This window comes from Oncorhynchus clarkii, chromosome 13, assembly GCF_045791955.1.
Source record: "Oncorhynchus clarkii lewisi isolate Uvic-CL-2024 chromosome 13, UVic_Ocla_1.0, whole genome shotgun sequence".
Lineage (NCBI taxonomy): Eukaryota > Metazoa > Chordata > Actinopteri > Salmoniformes > Salmonidae > Oncorhynchus > Oncorhynchus clarkii.
In genome coordinates this window covers 55,094,456-55,115,562 of record NC_092159.1, presented here as the reverse complement: position 1 = coordinate 55,115,562, position 21,107 = coordinate 55,094,456, and the positions used below count along the sequence as shown (strand labels likewise).

Here is a 21,107-nt window from a genome sequence, read left to right as displayed (position 1 = left end):
TATGTACAATCGTAAAACATCTTTCAAGACATTTACACATCACATTGACCTCTACACATCTCCTGACTACAGACGATAAGTACACCTATGTACAGAGCTATTGTGCCTCTCACAATGCTACAAGTCAGGGACAACCAGAGAGAGGACATGGGGAGGAAACTGGCTGTTTTCCCAATTCCCTAACCTCCCTGAAGTGTGGATTTAAAAGCAATGTATTAGTGCAAGCATGGGTAAGACGTTTCCACCATATTCTCATATCCGTCCATTCCTTTGAATGTTAGGATGAAGGTTAGCGAATCAACCTTTCACCATCGAAGTATGAAATCACTGCCCTATTGTGGGCTCAATATTACTGGATGATTTTGACCTCATTGTTTCTTCACCTTCCTCCATGTTAGTTCCAACTTGTGTCAGATGACACTTTCAGCCAGTGTTAAGCTTGGTCAATTCAGTGATGCACTGAAATACAACTGAAATAAATAAAAAAATACAATTTCAATACTGACAATGGAGAAAATAATACATCCTAAGTACTAATGGATATTTTAACTCTGGTTGACAGACCACTTTGAAAGCTTAAAACACCATAGTTAAACCAGACGGCGAGCATCAGAGGGAGCATCAGAAGAACCCGTACATTAAACCAGATGACGAGCATCAGAGGGAGCATCAGAAGAACCCGTACATTAAACCAGATGGCGAGCATCAGAGGGAGCATAAGAAGAACCCGTACATTAAACCAGATGACGAGCATCAGAGGGAGCATCAGAAGAACCCGTACATCAAACCAGATGACGAGCATCAGAGGGAGCATCAGAAGAACCCGTACATTAAACCAAAGAATAAAAACCAGCTACGGTATGCATTTATGATGATAACTTACAGAAGCATGCCAGAAGTAACCACAATATTGATTACAGTGTTGCTAGGAAACCCAGTCATCAAAATAGTAGCTGTATATTAGTCTGTAGTAAGACCTAGAAGGTCCAGAAAACCCATTAAGTAATATCATTGAGAAATACAATATACATCACTTTAAAACAATGTCATAATAATAATTGCCACAATTATGTCTAATAAGCATGATCACTGGATATGCACTGAAGAAATATTGAAACACCTCATGGAATCATGTTTGAGGCCTTTGTCAACAGCCAGCTAGCACCCACATCTAATCAACATAACTTTCTGTATCTTGACTCAAGTTAAGGATGAGCTACTCTGAGCTAACATGCTAGCTAGCAAGTCCTCCGGATAAGATTACCGGATTTCACCAAATTATATTCCAGTTATAGGATTAATCAATCATTTTTCCCTAGTTATAAGCTCTGAATAATAATGTCCTTTCTAGAATGCCCTTCTACCCCATTAGAAACAAGCATTCAACAATGCTGTGGTATAAACATTGACATATATACTGTATGTGTGTGTATATATATATATATACACACACACACACACACACAGTATATACGCTGTGTGTATGTATCTCGTCATAATAATGGATGTAGTGTTAGTTATATTTCCTTTGCCAGCAAGTCTTGTGGGCGGGACTACGTTTGTTAGGAAATGTCCTGCAGTGCTGTATATAAGGGACGACTGGCTGGCCTGCTAAAATACCTTGGAGATGTTCTCAGTTAATAAACACACTTAATAACAAATAAAGAGTGACACTTGGTGCATCTTTGTATCAATTTCTGAAACATGGAAAAAGCACTTGTATCCCTTCAGTTGAGATGCTGTCCCTGCAATAATATTCAATACAAGCTCTGGAAGCTATTGTAAAACTGGCTTGAACTTCAGTGTATGCCATGTATGCTATATTATGCTTACAAAGTTACAATTGTCTCAATAGCAACTGGGCAAATACAAAGACGGTAAATATCAAAACAATCTGAAAGAAACAGAATGGTTGGCTGGTAGGTAGCACTATGTTGGTACTGTAACATTGCAGCACAGTTCTCCCACCCTATCCTCATCTCTCTCTCTCTCTGGGGTATGTGTGGTTAACACCCCCATCATGGAGTGTTGGTTTGGCCCGTCCTGGCTCGGCTCTGTGGTGTATGGGGGTGGCTATAGGTGACCCCATCTGTCTGGCGGGGGGAACTGGTCCACCTCGCCCACCTCTGAGCACTGCCTGTTTCCGAGAGTGAACGCCAGCTTGTAGCGCAGACGCACCTTCTCCTGCAAGAGGCAAACGTTGGAAGAGGGTCAGCAAGTGGTTTCACAAAGACTACAAAGAGGATGGAAGCCCATCAGGTCCAAAAAGACCTAGCCTCTCAATGAATCTTTCCTTAATTCCTCAAATCCTCTCTCTTCGTCTCCCCAAACCGCATTGGATAAGAAAGTCAGAGAGGAGAGACCTTGAACCTCCAATACGGTTGAAAAGATGAGGAGATAGATTGCAAGGAACCATGGAAAGATGAAAGATAGAGCCCTAGTCCTACAGTGACTTTGGCCTGTGTATTAGCGAAGTGGGCTGCTCCCTAACCATGTGACCTTAATCAGAAAACCTCTGGGCCCTAGGAAGATCATATGACTGTTCCCTGACCATGTGACCTTACCATGAAATACTCGTGGCCCTGCTCTTACCTTCAGGGGATTGGCCAGCAGCATGACCTGTGTGATGGAGGCCGGGGGAAGGGTGGGGTTAAAGGGAGGCAGCTCTGTTCCTGACGGAGGCTGCAGCTTCACCTTCATGGACTGGAGGACAAGGAGAGGAGGGGTTAAGGAGTGTGTGAAAGTTACACACTGAAGATGGCTGCAAAGCCGGCAGACTCGATCCCTGATGCAGTGAAAATAATACAAATAAATACAAAAATGAAGCTTTATGCAACGTATTTTTGAGTGAAATGATATAATGTTTGAGTGAGGACCCCATCACCTTTTGTTTGGATGAAATGATATAATGTTTGAGTGAGGACCCCATCACCTTTTGTTTGGATGAAATGATATAATGTTTGAGTGAGGACCCCATCACCTTTTGTTTGGATGAAATGATATAATGTTTGAGTGAGGACCCCATCACCTTTTGTTTGGATGAAATGATATAATGTTTGAGTGAGGACCCCATCACCTTTTGTTTGGATGAAATGATATAATGTTTGAGTGAGGACCCCATCACCTTTTGTTTGGATGAAATGATATAATGTTTGAGTGAGGACCCCATCACCTTTTGTTTGGATGAAATGATATAATGTTTGAGTGAGGACCCCATCACCTTTTGTTTGGATGAAATGATATAATGTTTGAGTGAGGACCCCATCACCTTTTGTTTGGATGAAATGATATAATGTTTGAGTGAGGACCCCATCACCTTTTGTTTGGATGAAATGATATAATGTTTGAGTGAGGACCCCATCACCTTTTGTTTGGATGAAATGATATAATGTTTGAGTGAGGACCCCATCACCTTTTGTTTGGATGAAATGATATAATGTTTGAGTGAGGACCCCATCACCTTTTGTTTGGATGAAATGATATAATGTTTGAGTGAGGACCCCATCACCTTTTGTTTGGATGAAATGATATAATGTTTGAGTGAGGACCCCATCACCTTTTGTTTGGATGAAATGATATAATGTTTGAGTGAGGACCCCATCACCTTTTGTTTGGATGAAATGATATAATGTTTGAGTGAGGACCCCATCACCTTTTGTTTGGATGAAATGATATAATGTTTGAGTGAGGACCCCATCACCTTTTGTTTGGATGAAATGATATAATGTTTGAGTGAGGACCCCATCACCTTTTGTTTGGATGAAATGATATAATGTTTGAGTGAGGACCCCATCACCTTTTGTTTGGATGAAATGATATAATGTTTGAGTGAGGACCCCATCACCTTTTGTTTGGATGAAATGATATAATGTTTGAGTGAGGACCCCATCACCTTTTGTTTGGATGAAATGATATAATGTTTGAGTGAGGACCCCATCACCTTTTGTTTGGATGAAATGATATAATGTTTGAGTGAGGACCCCATCACCTTTTGTTTGGATGAAATGATATAATGTTTGAGTGAGGACCCCATCACCTTTTGTTTGGATGAAATGATATAATGTTTGAGTGAGGACCCCATCACCTTTTGTTTGGATGAAATGATATAATGTTTGAGTGAGGACCCCATCACCTTTTGTTTGGATGAAATGATATAATGTTTGAGTGAGGACCCCATCACCTTTTGTTTGGATGAAATGATATAATGTTTGAGTGAGGACCCCATCACCTTTTGTTTGGATGAAATGATATAATGTTTGAGTGAGGACCCCATCACCTTTTGTTTGGATGAAATGATATAATGTTTGAGTGAGGACCCCATCACCTTTTGTTTGGATGAAATGATATAATGTTTGAGTGAGGACCCCATCACCTTTTGTTTGGATGAAATGATATAATGTTTGAGTGAGGACCCCATCACCTTTTGTTTGGATGAAATGATATAATGTTTGAGTGAGGACCCCATCACCTTTTGTTTGGATGAAATGATATAATGTTTGAGTGAGGACCCCATCACCTTTTGTTTGGATGAAATGATATAATGTTTGAGTGAGGACCCCATCACCTTTTGTTTGGATGAAATGATATAATGTTTGAGTGAGGACCCCATCACCTTTTGTTTGGATGAAATGATATAATGTTTGAGTGAGGACCCCATCACCTTTTGTTTGGATGAAATGATATAATGTTTGAGTGAGGACCCCATCACCTTTTGTTTGGATGAAATGATATAATGTTTGAGTGAGGACCCCATCACCTTTTGTTTGGATGAAATGATATAATGTTTGAGTGAGGACCCCATCACCTTTTGTTTGGATGAAATGATATAATGTTTGAGTGAGGACCCCATCACCTTTTGTTTGGATGAAATGATATAATGTTTGAGTGAGGACCCCATCACCTTTTGTTTGGATGAAATGATATAATGTTTGAGTGAGGACCCCATCACCTTTTGTTTGGATGAAATGATATAATGTTTGAGTGAGGACCCCATCACCTTTTGTTTGGATGAAATGATATAATGTTTGAGTGAGGACCCCATCACCTTTTGTTTGGATGAAATGATATAATGTTTGAGTGAGGACCCCATCACCTTTTGTTTGGATGAAATGATATAATGTTTGAGTGAGGACCCCATCACCTTTTGTTTGGATGAAATGATATAATGTTTGAGTGAGGACCCCATCACCTTTTGTTTGGATGAAATGATATAATGTTTGAGTGAGGACCCCATCACCTTTTGTTTGGATGAAATGATATAATGTTTGAGTGAGGACCCCATCACCTTTTGTTTGGATGAAATGATATAATGTTTGAGTGAGGACCCCATCACCTTTTGTTTGGATGAAATGATATAATGTTTGAGTGAGGACCCCATCACCTTTTGTTTGGATGAAATGATATAATGTTTGAGTGAGGACCCCATCACCTTTTGTTTGGATGAAATGATATAATGTTTGAGTGAGGACCCCATCACCTTTTGTTTGGATGAAATGATATAATGTTTGAGTGAGGACCCCATCACCTTTTGTTTGGATGAAATGATATAATGTTTGAGTGAGGACCCCATCACCTTTTGTTTGGATGAAATGATATAATGTTTGAGTGAGGACCCCATCACCTTTTGTTTGGATGAAATGATATAATGTTTGAGTGAGGACCCCATCACCTTTTGTTTGGATGAAATGATATAATGTTTGAGTGAGGACCCCATCACCTTTTGTTTGGATGAAATGATATAATGTTTGAGTGAGGACCCCATCACCTTTTGTTTGGATGAAATGATATAATGTTTGAGTGAGGACCCCATCACCTTTTGTTTGGATGAAATGATATAATGTTTGAGTGAGGACCCCATCACCTTTTGTTTGGATGAAATGATATAATGTTTGAGTGAGGACCCCATCACCTTTTGTTTGGATGAAATGATATAATGTTTGAGTGAGGACCCCATCACCTTTTGTTTGGATGAAATGATATAATGTTTGAGTGAGGACCCCATCACCTTTTGTTTGGATGAAATGATATAATGTTTGAGTGAGGACCCCATCACCTTTTGTTTGGATGAAATGATATAATGTTTGAGTGAGGACCCCATCACCTTTTGTTTGGATGAAATGATATAATGTTTGAGTGAGGACCCCATCACCTTTTGTTTGGATGAAATGATATAATGTTTGAGTGAGGACCCCATCACCTTTTGTTTGGATGAAATGATATAATGTTTGAGTGAGGACCCCATCACCTTTTGTTTGGATGAAATGATATAATGTTTGAGTGAGGACCCCATCACCTTTTGTTTGGATGAAATGATATAATGTTTGAGTGAGGACCCCATCACCTTTTGTTTGGATGAAATGATATAATGTTTGAGTGAGGACCCCATCACCTTTTGTTTGGATGAAATGATATAATGTTTGAGTGAGGACCCCATCACCTTTTGTTTGGATGAAATGATATAATGTTTGAGTGAGGACCCCATCACCTTTTGTTTGGATGAAATGATATAATGTTTGAGTGAGGACCCCATCACCTTTTGTTTGGATGAAATGATATAATGTTTGAGTGAGGACCCCATCACCTTTTGTTTGGATGAAATGATATAATGTTTGAGTGAGGACCCCATCACCTTTTGTTTGGATGAAATGATATAATGTTTGAGTGAGGACCCCATCACCTTTTGTTTGGATGAAATGATATAATGTTTGAGTGAGGACCCCATCACCTTTTGTTTGGATGAAATGATATAATGTTTGAGTGAGGACCCCATCACCTTTTGTTTGGATGAAATGATATAATGTTTGAGTGAGGACCCCATCACCTTTTGTTTGGATGAAATGATATAATGTTTGAGTGAGGACCCCATCACCTTTTGTTTGGATGAAATGATATAATGTTTGAGTGAGGACCCCATCACCTTTTGTTTGGATGAAATGATATAATGTTTGAGTGAGGACCCCATCACCTTTTGTTTGGATGAAATGATATAATGTTTGAGTGAGGACCCCATCACCTTTTGTTTGGATGAAATGATATAATGTTTGAGTGAGGACCCCATCACCTTTTGTTTGGATGAAATGATATAATGTTTGAGTGAGGACCCCATCACCTTTTGTTTGGATGAAATGATATAATGTTTGAGTGAGGACCCCATCACCTTTTGTTTGGATGAAATGATATAATGTTTGAGTGAGGACCCCATCACCTTTTGTTTGGATGAAATGATATAATGTTTGAGTGAGGACCCCATCACCTTTTGTTTGGATGAAATGATATAATGTTTGAGTGAGGACCCCATCACCTTTTGTTTGGATGAAATGATATAATGTTTGAGTGAGGACCCCATCACCTTTTGTTTGGATGAAATGATATAATGTTTGAGTGAGGACCCCATCACCTTTTGTTTGGATGAAATGATATAATGTTTGAGTGAGGACCCCATCACCTTTTGTTTGGATGAAATGATATAATGTTTGAGTGAGGACCCCATCACCTTTTGTTTGGATGAAATGATATAATGTTTGAGTGAGGACCCCATCACCTTTTGTTTGGATGAAATGATATAATGTTTGAGTGAGGACCCCATCACCTTTTGTTTGGATGAAATGATATAATGTTTGAGTGAGGACCCCATCACCTTTTGTTTGGATGAAATGATATAATGTTTGAGTGAGGACCCCATCACCTTTTGTTTGGATGAAATGATATAATGTTTGAGTGAGGACCCCATCACCTTTTGTTTGGATGAAATGATATAATGTTTGAGTGAGGACCCCATCACCTTTTGTTTGGATGAAATGATATAATGTTTGAGTGAGGACCCCATCACCTTTTGTTTGGATGAAATGATATAATGTTTGAGTGAGGACCCCATCACCTTTTGTTTGGATGAAATGATATAATGTTTGAGTGAGGACCCCATCACCTTTTGTTTGGATGAAATGATATAATGTTTGAGTGAGGACCCCATCACCTTTTGTTTGGATGAAATGATATAATGTTTGAGTGAGGACCCCATCACCTTTTGTTTGGATGAAATGATATAATGTTTGAGTGAGGACCCCATCACCTTTTGTTTGGATGAAATGATATAATGTTTGAGTGAGGACCCCATCACCTTTTGTTTGGATGAAATGATATAATGTTTGAGTGAGGACCCCATCACCTTTTGTTTGGATGAAATGATATAATGTTTGAGTGAGGACCCCATCACCTTTTGTTTGGATGAAATGATATAATGTTTGAGTGAGGACCCCATCACCTTTTGTTTGGATGAAATGATATAATGTTTGAGTGAGGACCCCATCACCTTTTGTTTGGATGAAATGATATAATGTTTGAGTGAGGACCCCATCACCTTTTGTTTGGATGAAATGATATAATGTTTGAGTGAGGACCCCATCACCTTTTGTTTGGATGAAATGATATAATGTTTGAGTGAGGACCCCATCACCTTTTGTTTGGATGAAATGATATAATGTTTGAGTGAGGACCCCATCACCTTTTGTTTGGATGAAATGATATAATGTTTGAGTGAGGACCCCATCACCTTTTGTTTGGATGAAATGATATAATGTTTGAGTGAGGACCCCATCACCTTTTGTTTGGATGAAATGATATAATGTTTGAGTGAGGACCCCATCACCTTTTGTTTGGATGAAATGATATAATGTTTGAGTGAGGACCCCATCACCTTTTGTTTGGATGAAATGATATAATGTTTGAGTGAGGACCCCATCACCTTTTGTTTGGATGAAATGATATAATGTTTGAGTGAGGACCCCATCACCTTTTGTTTGGATGAAATGATATAATGTTTGAGTGAGGACCCCATCACCTTTTGTTTGGATGAAATGATATAATGTTTGAGTGAGGACCCCATCACCTTTTGTTTGGATGAAATGATATAATGTTTGAGTGAGGACCCCATCACCTTTTGTTTGGATGAAATGATATAATGTTTGAGTGAGGACCCCATCACCTTTTGTTTGGATGAAATGATATAATGTTTGAGTGAGGACCCCATCACCTTTTGTTTGGATGAAATGATATAATGTTTGAGTGAGGACCCCATCACCTTTTGTTTGGATGAAATGATATAATGTTTGAGTGAGGACCCCATCACCTTTTGTTTGGATGAAATGATATAATGTTTGAGTGAGGACCCCATCACCTTTTGTTTGGATGAAATGATATAATGTTTGAGTGAGGACCCCATCACCTTTTGTTTGGATGAAATGATATAATGTTTGAGTGAGGACCCCATCACCTTTTGTTTGGATGAAATGATATAATGTTTGAGTGAGGACCCCATCACCTTTTGTTTGGATGAAATGATATAATGTTTGAGTGAGGACCCCATCACCTTTTGTTTGGATGAAATGATATAATGTTTGAGTGAGGACCCCATCACCTTTTGTTTGGATGAAATGATATAATGTTTGAGTGAGGACCCCATCACCTTTTGTTTGGATGAAATGATATAATGTTTGAGTGAGGACCCCATCACCTTTTGTTTGGATGAAATGATATAATGTTTGAGTGAGGACCCCATCACCTTTTGTTTGGATGAAATGATATAATGTTTGAGTGAGGACCCCATCACCTTTTGTTTGGATGAAATGATATAATGTTTGAGTGAGGACCCCATCACCTTTTGTTTGGATGAAATGATATAATGTTTGAGTGAGGACCCCATCACCTTTTGTTTGGATGAAATGATATAATGTTTGAGTGAGGACCCCATCACCTTTTGTTTGGATGAAATGATATAATGTTTGAGTGAGGACCCCATCACCTTTTGTTTGGATGAAATGATATAATGTTTGAGTGAGGACCCCATCACCTTTTGTTTGGATGAAATGATATAATGTTTGAGTGAGGACCCCATCACCTTTTGTTTGGATGAAATGATATAATGTTTGAGTGAGGACCCCATCACCTTTTGTTTGGATGAAATGATATAATGTTTGAGTGAGGACCCCATCACCTTTTGTTTGGATGAAATGATATAATGTTTGAGTGAGGACCCCATCACCTTTTGTTTGGATGAAATGATATAATGTTTGAGTGAGGACCCCATCACCTTTTGTTTGGATGAAATGATATAATGTTTGAGTGAGGACCCCATCACCTTTTGTTTGGATGAAATGATATAATGTTTGAGTGAGGACCCCATCACCTTTTGTTTGGATGAAATGATATAATGTTTGAGTGAGGACCCCATCACCTTTTGTTTGGATGAAATGATATAATGTTTGAGTGAGGACCCCATCACCTTTTGTTTGGATGAAATGATATAATGTTTGAGTGAGGACCTTTTGTTTGGATGAAATGATATAATGTTTGAGTGAGGACCCCATCACCTTTTGTTTGGATGAAATGATATAATGTTTGAGTGAGGACCCCATCACCTTTTGTTTGGATGAAATGATATAATGTTTGAGTGAGGACCCCATCACCTTTTGTTTGGATGAAATGATATAATGTTTGAGTGAGGACCCCATCACCTTTTGTTTGGATGAAATGATATAATGTTTGAGTGAGGACCCCATCACCTTTTGTTTGGATGAAATGATATAATGTTTGAGTGAGGACCCCATCACCTTTTGTTTGGATGAAATGATATAATGTTTGAGTGAGGACCCCATCACCTTTTGTTTGGATGAAATGATATAATGTTTGAGTGAGGACCCCATCACCTTTTGTTTGGATGAAATGATATAATGTTTGAGTGAGGACCCCATCACCTTTTGTTTGGATGAAATGATATAATGTTTGAGTGAGGACCCCATCACCTTTTGTTTGGATGAAATGATATAATGTTTGAGTGAGGACCCCATCACCTTTTGTTTGGATGAAATGATATAATGTTTGAGTGAGGACCCCATCACCTTTTGTTTGGATGAAATGATATAATGTTTGAGTGAGGACCCCATCACCTTTTGTTTGGATGAAATGATATAATGTTTGAGTGAGGACCCCATCACCTTTTGTTTGGATGAAATGATATAATGTTTGAGTGAGGACCCCATCACCTTTTGTTTGGATGAAATGATATAATGTTTGAGTGAGGACCCCATCACCTTTTGTTTGGATGAAATGATATAATGTTTGAGTGAGGACCCCATCACCTTTTGTTTGGATGAAATGATATAATGTTTGAGTGAGGACCCCATCACCTTTTGTTTGGATGAAATGATATAATGTTTGAGTGAGGACCCCATCACCTTTTGTTTGGATGAAATGATATAATGTTTGAGTGAGGACCCCATCACCTTTTGTTTGGATGAAATGATATAATGTTTGAGTGAGTAAGTATACAGGAGTGGACACATGTGTAAGTATTATACGAGTGTATGTATACACATTGCCCTGAGACATGGCTGTAGACTCCTATGGCACCTAGACAGAGCAAGTGTGAACAAAGTGTGTGTGTGTACCATGTGTATATTGCACCTGTGTGTTACCTTGGGCACGGCGGCCTGAAGGACCACGTTCTGAACGGGCAGTGGTGCAGTGTTCAGCATGGACACCACTAACACCAGCACGTCTGGTCTGCAAGGGGGACAGTCTGAGGCAAAGTTCAACAGCACACGCACCCCATCCTTATCATAGGCCGTTACAGGGAGCCCTTTACCTGGAGGGGACAGAGGCAGTGAGAGGCTATATCAATGTTATCCAGACAGTGTACTGTAGACATCAAATGGTTAAAAAAGACTAACAACGTTCAATTTCACAGGAGGATATATAGCATGTCCCATTTCCCTTTGCACACTTCCCTCTCTCTACCTCCCTCCCCTATCTCCAGTACTCACTGGGTCTGATGGCCTCCAGGGGGACGTGCACGTTGCCCAGGGAGGCCTCCGGTCCTAGCCCCCTGGCTGGGCTGCCCCCCTGGAAGGAGGAGTGGTGGAAGGGGGAGAGGGAGCTGAACAGGGGGCTGCCTGGGGCAGAGCTCAGCGTCTGGGCTTTGGTGTGGGACAACGCAGGGGAGCCAGGCATGGGGCCAGGGAGGAGGGAGGTCGAGGAGAGGGGGACCTGTGGTACCATGGCCCCCAAGGAGGGTGGTACTACGGCCCCCATAGAGGCTGCCATCCCGAATCCGCCGCCAACACGCAAACTGGAAATGACAGAAAAACAACATGAGCTCTCTCTGGAAACATAACTAAATCAAACAAGCAAGTGTGCAATCAAGAGCATGTTGATTTGTACCATATTCAGGATCATGTTGAGTAGCATCTAGTCATGTAATGATGTGACACACTATTAATGACAACCCTGACACTTCGGATTACCTCAGAAGTGTTGCTTCACTTTAGCCATGTGCTGAAGCACCTGATCTAATTCAATGTGGGTAATATAATACCTTGAAGTGATCTACAATATTTCCAGTGAAGTGAAGGGAGTAAGGTTAGTTGAGCACCTCTTTGGCTCTCCAAAGTCCAGCATGGCCAGGTCTTGGAGGTCCTGGAGGCTGTGGGTGGCAGGGGCCGTGGCGGGGGCTGGCGCTGGCTGGACTGGGGGAAATACTGGGCCTGGCCCTGCTATAGTGCCAAACAAGTCCAGGCCAGGGTCAGGAGCCTGGATGGATAGAAGGGAGGAGACACTTACAAATCTACCCAATGTATCACAAGAGTTGTTCAAAACTACTCACTGGTAAAGACACAGGAAATGACAGTAGAAAAAAAGTCATGCTTTTTAATGCTCTGACCATTGTGGTCCTCATCAGGAAGAACTACCTGTAAGGAGGTCCACGGATTCGCTATTTCATTCAGCGTTGGTTTTGATTGGCTGTTCAGAGAAGGAACTGGATCGTTCAGGCCTGAAAAAACACACAAGGGACATGAGTATTGACCCTTCTTTTACCAGGTAAATTGACTGAGAACATATCTTTTACAGCAACGACTTGGAGAATAGTTACAGGGGGGAGGAGCGGGACGAATGAGACAATTGGAAGCTGGGGATGATTAGGTGGCCATGATGGTATGAGGACTAAATTGGGAATTTAGCCAGGACACCGGGGTTAACACCTCTACTCTTACAATAAGTGCCATGGGATCTTTAGTTTAACGTCCCATCCGAAAGACTGCACCAGATGCAGGGCAATGTTCCCTTCACTGCCCTGGGGCATTGTGATCCCCTTATACCAGAGGGAAGAGTACCCCCTATTGGCCCTCCAACACCCCTTCCAGCAGCATCTGGTCTCCCATCCAAGGATCTGCTTAGCTTCAGAGGCAAGCCAGCAGGGGGATGCTGCTGGCATAATGAAATTAAGTACCATGGGACATTGTCTGAACATTGGTGATGAATACATTTAGAATACAAACCAAATAGGAAATATGGCCTATATTTAACAAGAATACATCTACACATAACTTCCATAAAATGCAAGGTCAGTGAGGTACCTAAGGATAGCAGCTCATCGTCAAGGAGAGAGAGAGCGTTGAGGGCCTTGTCGGTGGCTGGGTGGCTGGGGCTGCTGTTCTGACTGGCATGCAACCCGGCCAACCTTTTTGGAGGAGGAGGCAAGACAGGGATTGGGAACCCCAGGTGATTGGCTGAAGTGGGATCGGAGACCAATGGGAGAGGGGCAGGCGGAGGAGAGGTGGAGTTTGGAACGTCAATGCCAGCCAGGTCAATCAAGGTCTCTGTGTTGTCACTGTTCCCTGTGGTCTCTGTAGAATAGAGAGGGAAAGAAGGGAGAGGTGTAGAGAGGTAGAATGAAGCAGAGAGAGGAATTGAAATCGAAGGAGGTAGAAAGGAAACAGTTTGCTCTGAAAGTGATATGAAAAGATGTGAAAGTGTGCGTGTGTGTGTGTGTGTATACATTACGTGCCATCACTCACCTTCACCAGCTGCAGATCTAGGATCCTCGATGTCTCCATTCACGGTCTGTCCCTTGACAATCTTCTTGTAGGAGTTGATGACCCGTGAGAGGTCATCGCTGGCCTGCAGGATGTCACCTAGGGGGCAAAGTTCAGAGGTTAAGAGATGGAACAACAAATAACAATCTAAGAGGTTGAAAAACATTCAAATAACAAATGTATTTCCTCACCTAAACTTGTGTCGTTATCTTCAGTCTCTGTGGCCATTTTGAAAGCAGCGCGTCTCAACTTGTCGCAGCGGTCGTATAGTTCCTGGTATTACAGGAAATGTACGACGACATGCTTCAATCAGCCACTGACAGTTTACAATTCTAATTAATTTCACATAACATCAAAGTCTACCACGCTCGTATCATTCTAGCAGCCATTCCTAATTCGCTCCCTACCTCTTTCCCGTCCCCTTCCCATTGGTCCTAACACTTTGGTGTTTGCAGATAGGTAAGGAGTTAGCAATATGATAGAAGCTCCACCACTAAACTGCTTATACCTATCCAGACGTGGTAGGGAACAAATTGGGACTAGCTGTAAAACTGTGTTAAGGACTGGCTATAGCCTGAGGTGATACATAAGGTCCTTAATGCCTCACAGCAAGCAAAGAGGACAAGTATCTAAGTAACACACAGTTCAGACGCCAAACTTTTGGCGAGTAGAACTGAATAGACCTGAAGAGCGGGCTGGCATGGCTGAGAACTCTGGTGACATACCAATTGGTTTCATACAACCGCTCTCTCAACACTGCAGACATACTCGTTGCTTTTGGGTTGAATTCAGGCATAACAGTCACCTCTCAGACGTCCTCCACCTGCGTATCAGCCATGACTGTGCTTCCGTTGTGGGTGTGGTAGCCAAGCAACCTTTATTTGCACGCAATTAACATATATTAATATGCATGACCATTTTTCCTGACAGTGGAAGAACTGCTCTGGCAGAACTGCATGAAACAGAGGCGTGCAGCAGAGGCTGACCAACTATTGTCAAAAGACAGACGAGGCGCACTATGGCTTCACAAGGTACTCTATCCCTGCTCTCCCAAAGAGAAAGTTAAATGCTTTAGTTCGGTGCGGCGATAGAGCGGTGTTTGAACTAGGGCTAAGTGTGATGTGTGTGGAGTCTGAACGGAACACACACCTTGATGATCTCTCTGTCTGACTGGGAGGACCTGTCCTTGTCGTAGTGGGACAGCATCTCACTCAGCAGCTTGACGTTGATGCCCACCTCTTCCAGGGTGTGGATGCGTTTGGTCACTTTCTGAACCCTGACATCGTCCTGGGAGAATGAGGGTTAATAAGATGTTCAAGACTTGTTACACATTGCTATAAAAGCCTAATATGCATGCGCAACAGTTATATTGTAAATGCATTCAGCCGTCCTGAGAAACAGAACAATACAAGTGTTATAGAAAACTACTAACATGGACGCATGATTGGCTATGATCACATTTTCTAAGCTCCATCTGTGTGTAATTCTACAGTGTATTTATTATCCCATGATGAATTATTAAAGCAATAGGTCACCTCGGGGGTTTGTGGTATATGGCCAATATACCACTGCTAAGGGCTGTTCTTATGCACAATTCAACGCGGAGTGCCTGGATACAGCCCTTAGCCGTGGTATATTGGCCATATACCACAACCCCCTCTGTGACCTATTGCTATTATAAACCGTTTTCAAACATCTATAAGAACAGTAAAAATAAATGTTTCCTCATACCTGTGGTCTCACATACCATGGCTTTCAGCCAATCAGCATTCAGGGCTGATAAAATACTCTATAAGCATTTATTACCACTCAAAGCTAGTTAGAACAGGCTTATGAACCCATTATGACTATAAACACACAGGTGGTATGTCACAGGCTGAGTATGAGCATTCACAACAGCTTACGGCTCTTTACAACCGCCTTTATAAGCACTTATAGGGCATGTCGTTGTCTCTCACCTCCTTCACCATGTTCTTGATGAGCCTGTTGGCTTCCTGCAGGTCCTCTGGGTTTTTGCTCCTCAGAAGCTCTGCTAGTAGCTAAACACACATGAAGGCATGTCTCTGTCAAATCACCATGGTGACACTGACATCTGCTGGTTTGACTCTATCTGTACATCAGTGGTCAGCAATGCTGGTCCTAAAGACCTAGAAGGAATGCAGGCTTTTGTTCCAGTCTGATAACCCCTGTTTTAGCAAATCAAGGCTTCAGTGATTTGTTGTAAGTAGGTGTGTTAGTGCTAGGCTGAAACAAAAGACTGCACACCACATATACAGTAGTTCTCTAGGACCAGGATCCAGGACCAGGGTTAAAGACCAGTACTGTGGATACACTCAGTCTGAACCCAGTGTCTCACCTTGCCCATGTCCTCATTGTCAAACACAGGGTTCTTGGGACGTGTGGGGGGTGAAGGAATCAGAGTCTTGTCCACTGGGAGCTCAGGGTCCATAGTTACAAGGCCTGAAGAACGGAAGGTAGTTCACAGATACATTTTTTTTAAATAACTCAAAATAACTCTATGAGACTATTCATCACAAACAAAGTTCCATTTCAAATCAATGAGGAAAATTGAGGAAGAATATCAGTTTACTTCCTGAATTGAAATTAAATGGTATTAAGCAGGTAACCTAGCGGTTAGAGCATTGGGCAAGCAACCGAAAGCTAACAAGGTGAAAAATTGGTTAATGTGCCCTTGAGCAAGGCACTTATGCCTAATTGCTCAAGGGTTGCCGTTGATAATGTAAGACCCTGGCTGTGAACCCACTCTCCGGGAGTTGGGATATGCAAAAAACACATTTCCAATTCACACATGAGTATAATACACACGTGTACATGTCTGAAACAGGACAAATATAAGCACCCACCTAGTTGTTATTATTTCCTGATTGGAAACAGTGTTCCATTTCAAAGCAATGAGGAAAATTGAGGAAGAATAACCTTTCACTAAAATGGTATTGAGCCCGAGTCCAATCACACACAAAGAAATAGTAGAGGGTATGCTCATACTAGTCCTGATTGGAGGAAAAAAGGTGGGGGGGGGATTGATACAGTGACATATCAGGATATAATTATTCTTATTTTTTTATTATTTTTTTTACCCCGTTTTCGTGGTATTCAATTGTTTAGTAGCTACTATCTTGTCTCATCGCTACAACTCCCGTACGGGTATCAGGATATAATTTGATGATATATCGTATCGTATTGACAATATCCAAATATTATTTTTTGCGCTAGTTTACTGTAGCTAAAACCAAAACTCCCATATTTGTCCTTCATAGCTTGTTCTCCATCTTCTTTTTAAATAGGGAGTCAATTTGTTATGAGCAATTTTATTTCCATGACTGATCAAAAGGTGTTTTCTCATGGCTTTCCTGTTCCTCTGCAGCAGATATACGGTGAGCAATATGTTTGGAACATCGAATCGCAATAAAATCACAGTATTTAATCGCGAGAATTACAATACATATCGTATCGGCAGCAAAGTATCGTGAGATCCCTGGTAATTCCCAGCCATAGTGGCTGTGGTAACTAGTGGAAACCAGGTCTTACCCTGTCTCCTTAGTGTCTGGTATGCTTCGTTGATTTTGGCCTCGTTGGGGAAAGCCACTGTCCAGCTGTACAGCATCTCAATAATCTTTGTCTTTACCTTCTCTGGTACTCTGTCTCCCATGTACTAGATAGAAGTGTACCAGATCTTTGTCAGTGATGTATTCACACACAGAACACAAGGAAAATAGAAGAAGAATAGAATAACGCATTCAGGACACCAAGTCCACTCACCTTAGGAGAAACAACTTTGATCAGCTCGTTCAGAAACCGATATTTCCCGATTTCATTATGAAACCTTCTCCCGCAGTTCTTCATACATGCTTCTAATACCTTGGAGAATTACACGTGGACATTTTGTCAAACACATGGACACATAGGTAGCCCTGAGACAAGGCTGTATACACCATATGAGTACATACAGCTATGCCTCAGGACTAGAACAGAATATTGGATGAAATGAAATAGTACAAACAAACAATACTCACTGTTAAAGCCTGAAGCGCCTCCCATTCTTGCGGCGATTGGATTTTGTGAACCAGCAACCTGACAGATATCTGGGGACTGCACAATGAGATTGTATAGGAAATGGGCCAATTTAACCCATACTATAGCAATGGGTCAAATGTAGCTAATACATACTGAATGGTATCAGGTGAATCAGGAAATAACATACCCTTCCAATTCCTTATTGATCTGGTCACAGAAACCGATGATGTACTCCCAATCCTCCTGTCTGTTTGTTGGATGGGTGGCTTTATCTATAGTGAGATTAAATAAAAATAAAATATGTTTAACACATGTCTTTACAGTTGAGAGTTGACCGACTTGTTGAAAGGACAACACACGTGAGCAACCGGACACTGTCATCCATCCTCGGTCATCATCCACATTGCACTGGCTACTATACCACAAAGCGCATACATTGCGTGAAGCCACCACCAAAGATGTTTTATCTGTGCCACCAGTTCGTCGTTAGCCCCCAGTTCCTCGAAAGGCTATCAATTATATATGTCAACCAACACAAGATAGGCGCTTGATATCAAAATCACAATCCTCAATTTAGCTGTCTTAACTCTCGATATCAAAAGGGAGCTCAGCTGAGGTGCAGTGGCCACATCCCCTGGGCTTATGCTTGAATATCCGCCTCCCACAACTGATCCCGATTCAGTGCACAGCTTTCCTGAAACGGCTGCTAAGAACGACAACGCTAACACAGATCTTATAACGGGGATGCCTCGAAGGCAGTAGTCCTGGATGATTGCAGACAGTTCAACAGATCGCACTCTTCATTACTTCATTCATACATTCACTCCATTCATTCAATGCAATGCAATATGCTAATAATATAAATGAATTGACTGGATACATAGGTTAATTCACTCACTGAGCCAGGATTCTAGCGTCTCCCCTTCCTGGTACGCCATAGCATTGGAAACATCGCGTGATGACATCACCAATGTGTGCAACTATGAGCGAGAATCACGCAGTCTGCGTTTTCAATAAAACCTAGAAAAATATGCATTTATTGTTTGGTGTGAAATTTAGAAATTCAAATATTTAGCTGAATAATGCTTTATTTTGGAAAATAAATCATAGAAATTAGTTTTGCTTTATGGCATCTACCAGTGGTCTTCGCACCACACTTTCCAAGATGGCTGCCTCCCTCACAGGTTTACTAAAACCTTGGACACCAAGGTAATTATAATTTTGCTGATTAACGACGCTATGGATGTGTATCTTAACACTGTGATACTGCACTAGAATGACACTTATCATTGCACAAGTTTATTACAACTACGTTAGCTAATTCAGCTACCTACAGTCAGTGACATTTACATTAAACGTTTTAGTATTTAGAGACATGCCACCCACTGTATTCATTGTAGCAAAATAGAAAATCACCCGTCCTGTAAGAACAAGTTTGTGAATCAGTGTGAGTGAGTGTGGTTGGTCACGATTTGTTCATGTAGATTTTAACAAGCACAAACACTGTAGCTCTGATCCAGGGCGCGAGGTGACAGTACCAGAGTTAAGAAACACTAGTTACCCCATATGTTTCTGCAAGCAACATTAGATGGTTAAATGATCATGTATAGATATTGTCCATGATATGCTATAACCATTGCATTGTATTTGACTATTAAACATGAAGTGTCATAATCTTCTGTTGCTCATGCTTCTCTAGGGTACTCCTGGTGAGATGGAGCAGGTACAACCCTTACTACCTGGAGCCTGAGCCTCGGAAAGAGGTGTACCACATCCCAGAGACTGAGCTCACACCTGAGCAGAAAGAGGAGAGGGAGCTGAAATCTGTCAGGCCCATAAAGGCAGCCACCAACTCTGTTACCAGCTCTGTTTTCAACGACCCTGTGTTGAGGTACCTAACCCCAACACACATTAATGCATAAGCCTACAAAACACTGAAATACATGTAGCTCAGTCATGTGGTTGTATGTTTACCCTGTCAATAGTCTGAATTACAGCTGATCACTATTCTTTCTCTTCACAGCAAGTTTGTCAACATGATGATGAAAGATGGTGACAAGATTATTGCCAAAGGTATCATCACACAGGTATAGTGGGATTCTTTGTGACTGTTTGATATAGTTTGCCAAGTAATGTAAATATACACTAATGCCCATCCTTCTCTTCTCAGACATTGGAGAACATGAAGAGAAAACAGGTGGAGAAGTACCACAAAGCCCCCGAGGGAAAGAAGGCAGAGATTGAGTGTAATCCATACGCCATCTTCCACCAGGCTCTGGAGAACTGCAAGCCTGTCATTGGCCTGGCTAGCATTCAGAAGGGGGGCAAGTTCTATCAGGTCAGTACTCTCACCATTTCTAAAGAGTCACCAGGGTCTTATTCATTAGTTCACAACGTAGCAAAACATTTCGCATCGTAGCAAAACGTTCTGCAACGTAATGAAAACAGGGGTTCTGGTAGTCCCTCCCTGTTTGTCTATTTTCTTGTCTTTGGTGCCTAATGAACACAACCTTGGGGTGATAGTTTGTAGAAAAATATACATCAACTCTTTATTCTCCACAATAGACATGACAAATGTAATTTATCTTTAGTCTCATACAGTATGTGTAATGACATCCTGTATTGTCCCTCTCCACTCTGCAGGTGCCCATACCTCTGACAGACAACAGGCGGCGCTTCCTGGCCATGAAGTGGATGATCACAGAGTGCCGGGACAACAAGCACAGACGCACACTAATGTACGAAAAACTATCCCAGGAACTGCTGGCCGCCTTCTCCAAGGAGGGCAACGTGGTCAAACGGAAACACGAACTGCACAAGATGGCTGAATCCAACAGAGCCTACGCCCACTATCGCTGGTGGTAGTCGACTTTGAAGTCTGAGTGCAGCATTCAAAAATGGGACCTTTTGGATTGGAAGGAATTCAATCCATTGTCCCTTTGGTCAAACTTGAGATGGAGTTCCTTGTTGGAAAATAAAAACATCATGGACATTTGTGGAACACATCATGGGAGATAGCCTGTCAATGCCCTACATTGAAGACAATGTAAATATACATCTCTTGGACTACATTGTGAAATATTTGGAATGGTGTGTATCCAAGTATACTGACCACAAATACAGTTACTGTAAAAGTGGCTTATTTTACTAACATTGTATTATGGTTCAATAAAGAATGATTGTGAAAACATTACAAATGACATGATC

At 41.3% G+C, this 21,107-nt stretch overlaps 2 protein-coding genes across 2 annotated transcripts; one reads left to right on the top strand and one right to left on the bottom strand.

Moving 5' to 3' along the window:
- Positions 1-1,486: 1,486 nt before the first annotated feature.
- Positions 1,487-18,865, bottom strand: LOC139365109 (golgi associated, gamma adaptin ear containing, ARF binding protein 3b). The gene is made up of 17 exons (XM_071102496.1): positions 18,799-18,865; positions 18,088-18,172; positions 17,900-17,975; positions 17,646-17,744; positions 17,415-17,538; positions 16,222-16,325; positions 15,824-15,904; positions 15,015-15,152; positions 14,057-14,138; positions 13,848-13,964; positions 13,407-13,676; positions 12,741-12,823; positions 12,425-12,582; positions 11,817-12,121; positions 11,469-11,638; positions 2,593-2,703; positions 1,487-2,184 (listed from the first exon to the last, which is right to left on the bottom strand). Exons 1-17 carry the CDS (start codon positions 18,863-18,865, stop codon positions 2,074-2,076), a joined length of 2,181 nt encoding a protein of 726 aa, XP_070958597.1. The 3' UTR covers positions 1,487-2,073.
- LOC139365110 (mitochondrial ribosomal protein S7) lies at positions 18,851-21,104 on the top strand. The gene is made up of 5 exons (XM_071102497.1): positions 18,851-19,109; positions 19,600-19,791; positions 19,924-19,987; positions 20,071-20,238; positions 20,544-21,104. Exons 1-5 carry the CDS (start codon positions 19,027-19,029, stop codon positions 20,763-20,765), a joined length of 729 nt encoding a protein of 242 aa, XP_070958598.1. The 5' UTR covers positions 18,851-19,026; the 3' UTR covers positions 20,766-21,104.
- The last annotated feature ends 3 nt before the right edge of the window (positions 21,105-21,107 follow it).

Coding starts and splice junctions, on each gene's coding strand:
- LOC139365109 (XM_071102496.1), bottom strand. CDS start 18,865: ATGTCATCACGCGATGTTTCCAATGCTATGGCGTACCAGGAAGGGGAG. Junction 12,824..13,406: donor CGATGAGCTGCTATCCTTAG/GTACCTCACTGA, acceptor GTGTTTTTTCAG/GCCTGAACGATCCAGTTCCT. Junction 12,122..12,424: donor GACTTTGGAGAGCCAAAGAG/GTGCTCAACTAA, acceptor TGTCATTTCCAG/TTTGCGTGTTGGCGGCGGAT.
- LOC139365110 (XM_071102497.1), top strand. CDS start 19,027: ATGGCATCTACCAGTGGTCTTCGCACCACACTTTCCAAGATGGCTGCC. Junction 19,792..19,923: donor TTCAACGACCCTGTGTTGAG/GTACCTAACCCC, acceptor TTCTCTTCACAG/CAAGTTTGTCAACATGATGA. Junction 19,988..20,070: donor CCAAAGGTATCATCACACAG/GTATAGTGGGAT, acceptor TTCTCTTCTCAG/ACATTGGAGAACATGAAGAG.